The following is a 10,176-nucleotide window of genomic DNA, read 5'->3' as shown; positions in this document are numbered from 1 at the left end:
ACGCTGGCCCCACAGCCTTGCAGGGGGCTTCGCAGGGTGGCTGACCCCGGCCATGGGGCCTAGTTACCGGGAAAGAGGGGTCGATACGCCCTGCTGTGTCGGGCAGAGGTCGTCAATAAAGATGAGCTGAAGCATTCCAAACTTTGTTTTTATACTTCTCACTGCTGATGTTTATTTTCCATGTCAATTAAATAAATACTGATAAATAAATACTTTCACTGCTAAAGAGAAACTTCAGATTCAGGAAGGTGGAAAAGTGGGAAAGACTTTTATGGGCACGAGTATTTAAACGTGAGCTAACATGGAGTCAGACTTCCTTCGAACATTTTTGGCTTTATTTTTAAATTATTTGTTCACTTCATTGATAACCAGAATGACAAAGTCAAGAGTCAAGAGTTAAAGCCTTTCGATTAAAGTGCAAACAGACGACACCTTTGACGAAGTTTCATTTTGTGTACTTGTAAAGCTCGAACACACCTTTGAAATACATCAACACCAGATTATGGACTTAAGAAAGTTTAACGTTAAACTGCAGAACTACAAGGTCCCCCACTAGGGGGCAGTGTAGAGTCCTCTCTCACACAAAGCCATGAAAGAACTATATCAACAATGAACTAAAAGTACAGACTGTTTTCACAACACTTCCAGAAATGGATTATAAATAACCAATCGTGTTTCATTTATTAGTAGTGTTTACTCTTTAGCTTTAATATGCAAACATTATTTTAAATGTAGCCTTTGTGTGAGTGTTAGCATGTGTGTATTGTGATATGATATGAATGTACATGTTTTATTGTTCTGTGTTGACCTGCCCAGGGATGAAGCATCTTTTCTCTGTGAGATAAATATGATTAATATGATAAATATTGATTTTTTTTGTACATGGTCCCTGACAACTAAGCTAATGAACTAAGCTAATCGAGCTAACGTAAGCTAGCATCGGGCTCTCTGAAGGCAAGTTTAGCTCGGTGCTTTGATCTCCAGTGACGATCCTGCTGGTTCCTCGTTTTTCTGTTTCACCTGTTTTGTGGTTTGACACTTGTGAGAGAAGTTTTCTTTCCGTCACACAGACGACGACCTGCTGCTACATCCTTGTTGATTAACTTTAGAATAATGTTGGTATCTCTGAGACAGAAAGCTCACCTTCCTTTTTGTTGACAGCACGCGGCGTTCTGTCTGTGCTGACGCTAACGTAACCTCGCCTGTGAATCGATGTAAAAAAATTAATTTAGTGTTGTCCGCTGTTGTTTTACATAAAGTAACAAGTAACGCAAGCTTTTAAATGTCAGTGATAGTCGGCTAAAGTACCGAGATAATTCATTACCAGTTAGCACCAACAGTCGCGGCGTTAGCTCGTCCCATCGTTGTCTTAAATTACTCGATACTTCTTCTAACTTTTAGCTGCTGCAAACCCGTTTCTCTGCTCGTTGCTAGTTGTTGATGAATACCCCCTTTTTTGTGAATATTAATGTCATACTTCCATTCATGCCAATAAAGCGTATTGATCTGGTTAGAGAGAGAGAGAGAGAGGGCGAGAGAGAGAGAGAGAGGGGCTGACAGGAGCGCGTAATGGGGAAGCATTGATTATGGCTGTTAACTCTGGCTCTTTGATGCGGATAATGCAGTCTCTCTCTTCCTGCCTCTGCACTGCCTTTACACTCTAAAACCCCCGGGCCCCGGAGGATATTGGGTTTACAGAGAACGAGAGAGTGAGCGAGAGAGAGAGAAAGAGAGAGAGAATACATCTGAATTGGTGCACGAGTCTGATTGTAAAAGAAACAAATTGAATGTGGAGGATAAATGGAAAAAACTTGTCTGCAATTAAAAATAAAATATTTTAAGTATTTGAGACAAAGTTTTAGAACGTAGTTATGAGAAAAACAAAATGCATCAATCAAGGGAAGGAATTCTTAGGGAGAGTGAGAGGAAATAGTGTGACGTGATTATGAAGCACTAAAATCTGCTGTGTGTGAGAGAGAGCGAGAGAGAGAGCGAGAGAGAGAGAGAGAGAGAGAGAGAGAGAGAGCGAGAGAGAACGTCAGAGTGGAGGCATGTCCACGAAATACTGGACTTAAGCGTTTCCTGTTTTCAAAGTAGCAATCAGAGAGCTGCTCTCTCCCTCTCTGATCATGAAGGAAACCTGCTGTGTTGAAGCTTCTCTGACAACAATGCAGCAGCCAGTATGTCCTCCTTCTAACTTTAGATTCTGCTCCTGAATGCTCTGGATTTGATTGGACCAGAGAAGGTAGGCGGGGCTTTGAAGGCCGTTTTGGACGCCCCTGGGTTTGTCAGATATGAGAGCAGTTATCAGGTGAACAGGTGTTGCAGCGATGGAAGCGGGCAGTGGAACTGCTTCAGATAGAAGTGATTGTACCCGAGCTAAAAAGCCTCTGCATGTTTCTAATAAGCTCCAGCAGCAGAAAGCTGCTCAAACTAGGATCAATGTTGGAGATGAAACATGGAGAGAGGTTAGAACGCAGAAAGCTTTACAGACCCATGCAGAGCTGGCTAAACACTGAAGCTACAGTGTCCACCACATGCAGAGCTGGCTAAACACTGAAGCTACAGTGTCCACCACATGCAGAGCTGGCTAAACACTGAAGCTACAGTGTCCACCACATGCAGAGCTGGCTAAACACTGAAGCTACAGTGTGCACCACTGTGAGTGTCGCATGTGAACACACTAGCTGGTGGATATTTCAGGGGCAGCCTGCCTGAATAAAAAGTGAATATTGTCGTATACAGATTAAAAACAACGACAGTTTAACCATCGCAGCTAGTTTACATCTCATGTTCCTCTTCATAGGCCCACAGCACGAGGGGGTAAGATGCGTGTCAAGAGAGGAGAAAGAAGCATGTAAAATAATCTCCACCATGTCACAACAAAGCTCCTGTGACATTATGACAAAAACGCTTTATTCTCTTTAGTTTTTGACGAAAACAAACGATGTGTAGAAAAGTCTGTGAAGCTTTTTTAACATGTTTCTTTTGTTCCTGCTTCGCTCAAACTGAAAGATATTTACTGTAAATAAATCTGATTGGTAGACGCACCAGAAGTTCGGTTCCAACGGAGGAGGCTGAGACTGGACGAGTTTTAACCACACCCACCTGTTGTCGTTTGTTACACCTGAGCCTATAAGATGATACTGAAGTTGATCTGTACACATAATTAATTATTGTATCTAATAACAGGCCGTCTGTCCGCTCCGACCACGCTGCATGTAATCCATCACTGCTCAGGCCTTTGTAGTCGTGACGGTTTGTGAAGCTCGTGACGGTTTGTGCGTCCTCCTCCGCGGCCGTGTGCGCTCTGAGAACAGTGACTGAAGAGTCAAAATGGTTGATAGGCAGCCAGCGGAGCCAAGCCCTACAGAACTGCGATGACCTCATTCTGTGTCTCTCTGCTCCATCAGCTCCACTCATTGACCCCGAGCTGTCAGCGAGCTGCAGAGGGGAGCTGGCGCCCCCTGCTGGAGACATTTAGCTGAGGCTGAAGAACCGTCTCAAACAATCCTCACTGACACGTGAGTGCTTGAGTAGATTAATAAATATTAACAGCAGACAAATTCGATGGTTTTTTTGGGGCTTTTTGTGGCTTTATTGGAGAGATAAGACAATAGAGTCAGAAACCAGAGAGGAAGAGAGTGAAGAATGACATGCATGAAAGTGACACCGGATTCAAACCTACAGTCTCTGTCCATGGGCTGTCGAGCCAAACATAACTTACCCACTCTGTATATTTTGGCTTCACTCAAACAAACAACAAGCAGGCGTTTGCAAAGATGCATTTCTGATTTTAATCACAATCTATCACAGCAGAAAACATTTCTGTCTGGAGCAGACTGAAGCAGCTGAGCGATGCATGCTACAGCTGCCACATTTCACTTACACTGGAAAAATAAAAAAAACAGTTTGCACATTAAAAAAAATATATTAAAACACGTCTATTTGCAGATTAGCTGCAAACCAGTTAATGTAGCTCAGCATACAGTTTATTCTCTGCTGGAACCTGGAGGCAGATCATCCACACGGCGAGCTAATGAAGCCTGATCTCATGGCAGCATGTTGCCAACGCCGTTTGGTCAGCTGGTCAAACTCTGATTATCTGCAGATCATAATCAAATACTTTGAACCAAACAGCGATGCAGGCCTTTCGTTAGCTTGCCAACAAGACGACAAACACATGAAAGCACACGAGGTGCCATGACAGCAGAAGTATTTCCACCAGGTCGCTCTTATTTTCTTTTTTTAAATCAGTAGTGTTAATGAGATTTAAGAAGCGATGTGGCTACTTTAAGAACTCCAGCATGCAAACAAAAAAATGGCGCTGCAGCTTGTTTCACTAGTTACAGTTCGTGGATTTGTTGTTGCACAGATTGAAATGTTGATTCACGGGGTGATTTAAACTCATCATGTGTACTCGATTATAGTTTGTTTTTTTCTTACTTTGAAAGACCGTGGATCAGTGAAACAGGCTGCTGCACCTTACAGTCGAGCGCCCAGTGGACTCAAAGCCGTCAACACGCCGTCTTATCTAAAAAGCTTGAAAGAAAGACAACCAGAAATAGTCCACAAACAGTTTACATGAACCCTAACCCTGATCTGAAAACCCCCGCACAATCATGCTCCAGTCGTAAACATCCAGCCCTTAACCCCGCCCTCCTGCGGCGATGCATCACACCCACCGCCGTCTGACGGGTGTGAGGCATCGCACAGCAGTGACATAGATCCATCTATGAACACTGCACATGCACCTCTGAGTCTACCAACACAAACACATCATAAAATAAAAACGCATCAAAACAGAAGACGGATACAAACTTCCGTTTAGCAGGAAAAACAGGAAGCAAAGCGAACTACCCAATCAGAACATTTTACAAATGTTCCTCTCATGTAGGACGGAGCTGCTCGACAGTCACACTGAGCAGGCCCATCCTACAATCATCTATATATTACAGAAATATTTACATGCAGAGTGGCAATCATAGCATCGCGTCTTCCTCGTCCCCTGGGCTAGCACGGCTGTGGTGGCTTTGAGAACATGCTACATGCTACGTGCTACGTGCTACGTGGCAACAAGCTTGAACGTATGAACGAGCATCAGTGACAACGAGAAGCTGAAATGGCAGCTTTGAAAGTGTTTGGTTAAACAGCTGCACGTCATCTTCCTGTGACGGCGCTCTCCAAGCAGGACGTGTGACGGCGCTCTCCAAGCAGGACGTGTGACGGCGCTCTCCAAGCAGGACGTGTGACGGCGCTCTCTAAGCAGGACGTGTGACGTGAAGGATGTCAGCTCTTCAAAGGAGCTTTGTGACGACGCTGTTGTTTAATCACACTCTGAAAAGAGCTGCTGTCAGTTACTTACTTGGAAGAGCTAAATGCTAATATTAGCTTTTCTAATGGTAGATAAATGAAGTGTTTACGTTTCCAGTTTTAGTCCGAACATCGGAGAACATCAGGAGTGAAGGCGAGGAAGTGTCCGTCCGTCGTCACGCCTCCTCAGATTTCTGCCCAGCTTCAAGTTGTCCTGATCGTATTTTTACTGCCACCGTAACCCGCTACATACTCATACTTTGATTGTTGGATTATTATTTGTTTTTGTTTTTTTTTTTTAAATCAAAGTCGCCCCAGACAAGCTCAATTTGGTGAAACCCAAAATTTGATCAAATAGTCCAAAATTTAGGAGAGAAAAGGGGATTTAAATAACCACCACCAACCCTGGGAGCCCTGAGGAGGGAGGGGGGGGGGCATGCAGAGGGAGAGGGGAGGTGTCGTCTGGGTCTTCTCGACGTTCAATCATTCCTGTCGGAGAGAAGAAGTGTGGCTTTAAGGGCTTATTATGATTTCCAGTTTGAAGAGACACAGGTACAGCTGTTACAGACTGGAGACATTTTCCTTAAACCTTCAATGACCCTTAAAAAAAAAAAAAAAAATCATGCTTCAATATTAAGTACAGATTTCTGTTTGTCTGCAGTAGCAACATCCATCCACAAGGTGGCAGCACTTCCCTCATTACCAAATGTTCACGCCTCACATTCATCCTGCTGTATTTACCTGCTTCTAGTGCAGTTCATGTTTCTTCTCCTTCATACGAACATTTAAAGACATTTTGTTAAAAACCCGTCTTCATGCTGCGTCGCCTGTTTTTCAGCAGAGCTGCGTGTCCTCTTGGTTTTAGTTTGCGTTTCATTTCTGGAGGTCGTAGCTCCTTCAATGTGTTCTCTTAAAGAGCGTTAGATGTGATGTTTCTCTGAGTGAAGGCCTCTGGGTCTCACCCTTCATTTTGTTGGTGTTAAATGTGGAGCCGCTCCGTGAGGCTCGTCTGCGGTTCAGATCGGCCCGAGGAAGAGAATTTAACACAAAGACTCGGAGCCAGAAGAACTAATCTGCCCTCCGTCAAACAGAAACTGTCTCACAGCTACGAAACGTCTGCGCTCGATCAGACCAGACGTGAAGAATGAGGACGACCCAGCCGACGGCTCACGCAGCTGTTTGTCATTTAAACTGATTTAAACCTTTTTTACCTGCTTGATGATCTCTCCAGTTCTCTCGATGAAGATGGTCTTATCTTCTTTCATTGCAGAGGTGACCTTGTAGTCATCGCTCAGCAGACCCAGCAACGGGTACTGGTTCCTGTACCTACACACACACACACACACACACACACACACACACACACACACACACACACACACACACACACACACACACACACACACACACACACACACACACACACACACACACACACACACACACACACACACACACACACACACACACACACACACACACACACACACACACACACACACACACGGTCACATATTATTTAAATCCTCTCCTCCATCTTCCTCTAACTCCAACATGTGTCTCCAGTCTGTCTGCAAACTCCCCAATGATGAGAAAAGTCCATCCTCTCCGTCTTCTGTCTGCTCCACTTTACAGAAAATGTGAGCTCAAACAGGCCGTTTGGAGCTTTTCCCTTCATGACATCACAAAGGGCAGTAGCCCCTCCCCCAGGTGGGTGACACTCCCACAGCTAGGTGTTTGTTCTGCCCTCTGAGTCTGCCTTCTCACCGTAAACAATAGGACATGGAGCCAGAATGCAGCGAGTACACCCGAGCCCTTCCAGAGAGGGGGCGTGGTCAGACACAGCTCATTTACATATTTAAAGCTACAGACACAGAAACAGCCTGTTCTGAGCAGGGCTGAAATAGAGGGGTTTATAGACATGATCAAATACAGGATCAGAGTGGATTTCCAACAACACACTTCACACACATGATGAAGAGGAGCGAGGACACATACTGAAGAGGAGGAGATCATGTGACCTTTAAAAGGATCAAACAGCTACAATCTGCCATTTAAATACTGTGATCTGGTCTGTTGTCTGAGACGTGTCGGTGTGATGACGCACCTCTTGGTGATGACGGTCTTGGTGACATTCTTGGAGCTTTCACTCCTTTCCTGCATCAGCCTCCTGATCTCCTGTAGGACACAAACAGCAAACAGTGCAGGTGTGTTTAAAATAAACTGCAGTCCCTCCAGTGTCCACTTGGGGGCGGGCTGAAAAAGCCAAGGAAACTCCGCCTCCAAAGATTACTAGAATGCCTGAGGCAGAAAAAAAACAACTCCATGACAGCCTGGTACTAAAACCAGATCTGAGCGGCTGATTTCTTTTTTAATAAAAACATGAGCCCACAGTCAGAAACATTCCTGAGCTTAATGACAACACACTAAAAAAAAACTGAAGATATGAGAATGCGATCCAGCCTGAAAGGTGAAAACTGATCAATGTTATGAAGAAACGTATCAGACACACACCCTCCAAAAATGTGTGTGTGTGTGTGTGTGTGTGTGTGTGTGCATGAACATTTGCGTGTGTGTGTGCAGGTTTTATGTCATCATATCCGTGTTTCTGTTTTGGCGAGCAGCTGGTTGGATTTCCTGATTTGTTCGCTTGATTCAGGGTGAGTTACGGACATCGTCTCTTCGCCTCTAATTAAGTTAACTGAAATTTATTTTGGTTTCAAAAGTCAACTTTTATATCCGTCTGTGATTTTCATCCAAACAAAGTTAAACTTCTTCTGTACTCTCATAATTTAAAGGTCTTTGGGATGAGATGCGGCGGGCGCTGTCGAACCCGTTCTTGGTCGGGTTTTGGAGTGTGAGCATATCTTAACGCTGCACCAGGTCTCATCAGACCAAAACATTTACTGCAAAGTCAACATGCAAACAATTCCCTGGTAAATATATAAGTAAGTACTAAGATATAAATAAAACAGGAAACAGTATTCTGCGTGTCCCACCTCTTCCTGTCGGGTGATGGTGGTCTGTCGCTGCTGCAACATGGCGAGCAGCTCCGAGATTTTCAGCTGCAGACTGTTGTCCGACGAGGACGTTGTGGTGGTGGTCTCAGTCTGGATCTTTGTTATCTGGGTCTGGAGGGAGGACGGAGAGAGACAAGGGACAATAAGGCGCTTTTTACAGCTTTGCTAATGTTCGGTAAGAATGTCGCTCAGCCGCCTGATTCGGCCGCTCTGGTGTTTACGTTGGCTGACACACGATGGGAACGTTCTGACAGCTGCAGGTGTTTGGCAGGAAAATGAAAAGGTTGCAGTCGTGACCATTCAAGCTCGGGGTGAACATTTTAAACAAAGCACACGGTGAACTGAGAGGTGACAGCGTGTCGTCCTCACCCGCAGTCTCTGGATCTCCAGGTCCTTCTCTTTCCTCATGCTCTCCAGCTGCTCGTCGTACTGACGGGACAGCTCCTCCGTCTTGATGTGCAGGGTCGTGCTGCTGCCCTGACCTGCGAGCTGAACAACAGAGGGACGAAGAAGGAGGTCATCCTTTCTGCTGAACTATCTCAAGCAACAACTACTTCCTGCAAAACTCTGTGTGCTGAGAATCCTCCTCAGTGACCAGAACGCTGGGAAAGGTTTCCTGCACCATGTGATCTGAATGGAAGGTGAGACAGGTGAGACAGCGGCTGCGTTACCTTCTGTCGCAGCATCTCGTTCTCCTTCTCCAGCGCTCTCAGCCTCCCGTCCTGCTCTTTGATTTTGAAGTCGCGGCTCGAGTCGGTGCTTTTAGTGCTCATGAGCTGACTCTCCAGAGAGCGCTGAGCGGTGCTGCTTTCCTTTAGAGACATCTGGAGAGAAACCACACACACACACACACACTCAGTTTACAGACTACCCGACCTTCGCTCTTACACACACACACACACTCAGTTTACAGACTTGGACTGTGACTACCCGACCTTCGCTCTTACACACACACACACACACACCGGCGTACTGTACCTGCAGCTGTCTGTTGTTTTCTCGCACGGCCTCCAGGAGAGAGTCATACTGGCGAGCCTGGTCAGCCTTGAAGCTCAGGTCTCGCTCCAGAGCCTCCTTCTCGCTCTCCAGACGCTGCAACCACACACACACGTTTACATCCTCGCTCTAATCACATCGAGACTTCAGCTTCTGTACGTTTCATGTCTGTGGAGCAGCTGTTAAGTTTCTGCACCAAACCGCACGGACTCTTGCAATAATAATAAGTGGTGATTATGTGGCACAAAGCCTGCAGATGTCTGCTGTAATTTAAAGCCTTTCATTGGCTCTCACGCTGGGAGTCGTTCAGGCTGCAGGGGACAAACTGTTCTCACCTGACATCAACTTCTGCAGCGACCTGGATCTGTATGTACACAATGAGTCCTCAGCTTAACCCTACACACTCCCCTGCAGGCGTGCAGGCAGCGTGGGAATGTCTACTATGTTTATTCAGCACACGTCTCCTCAGAAGACTTCAGCTCGTTGTGCAGCTGTTTGACTTTCAGAAACTCATCTGACTGTTTCTGTAACATTCAAACAGAGACAGCAGGAGGCATCTCTGTAGGAACAGAGGATACAGCAGTGACATGGATCTGATCCATGTTTCATCCTAAACTCTAGAAGATCCTGTGAGCGTGATGGAGTCACAGGAGTTAAAGGAGTGTGGACAGGATGCAGCCTGCGTGACGTCTTACCCGCAGGTCCTCGGACATGTGCAGCAGCTCCTCTCTCAGGCTGCTGAAGGTGGACAGCAGCAGACGCATGCTCTTATCTGCAGTCAGACGAGTCTGAGCACACACACACACACACACACACACACACACACACACACACACACACACACACA

The 10,176-nt window shown here is 45.7% G+C and overlaps 1 protein-coding gene across 1 annotated transcript; it reads right to left on the bottom strand.

Annotated features, from left to right (window-relative positions):
- Nucleotides 1-3,769: 3,769 nt before the first annotated feature.
- pof1b (POF1B actin binding protein) lies at nt 3,770-10,114 on the bottom strand. Its single transcript, XM_079355718.1, has 8 exons — nt 10,025-10,114; nt 9,312-9,425; nt 9,005-9,157; nt 8,703-8,822; nt 8,313-8,444; nt 7,421-7,491; nt 6,525-6,639; nt 3,770-5,802 (listed from the first exon to the last, which is right to left on the bottom strand). The coding sequence occupies exons 1-8, from the start codon at nt 10,091-10,093 to the stop codon at nt 5,797-5,799; spliced, it is 780 nt and encodes a 259-aa protein (XP_079211844.1). The 5' UTR covers nt 10,094-10,114; the 3' UTR covers nt 3,770-5,796.
- Nucleotides 10,115-10,176: the final 62 nt, after the last annotated feature.

This window comes from Symphodus melops (genome assembly GCF_947650265.1).
Source record: "Symphodus melops genome assembly, chromosome: 11".
In the NCBI taxonomy this organism is placed as follows: domain Eukaryota; kingdom Metazoa; phylum Chordata; class Actinopteri; order Labriformes; family Labridae; genus Symphodus; species Symphodus melops.
The sequence above is the reverse complement of the archived record's forward strand: the minus strand, read 5'-3'. Positions and strand labels throughout refer to the sequence as shown.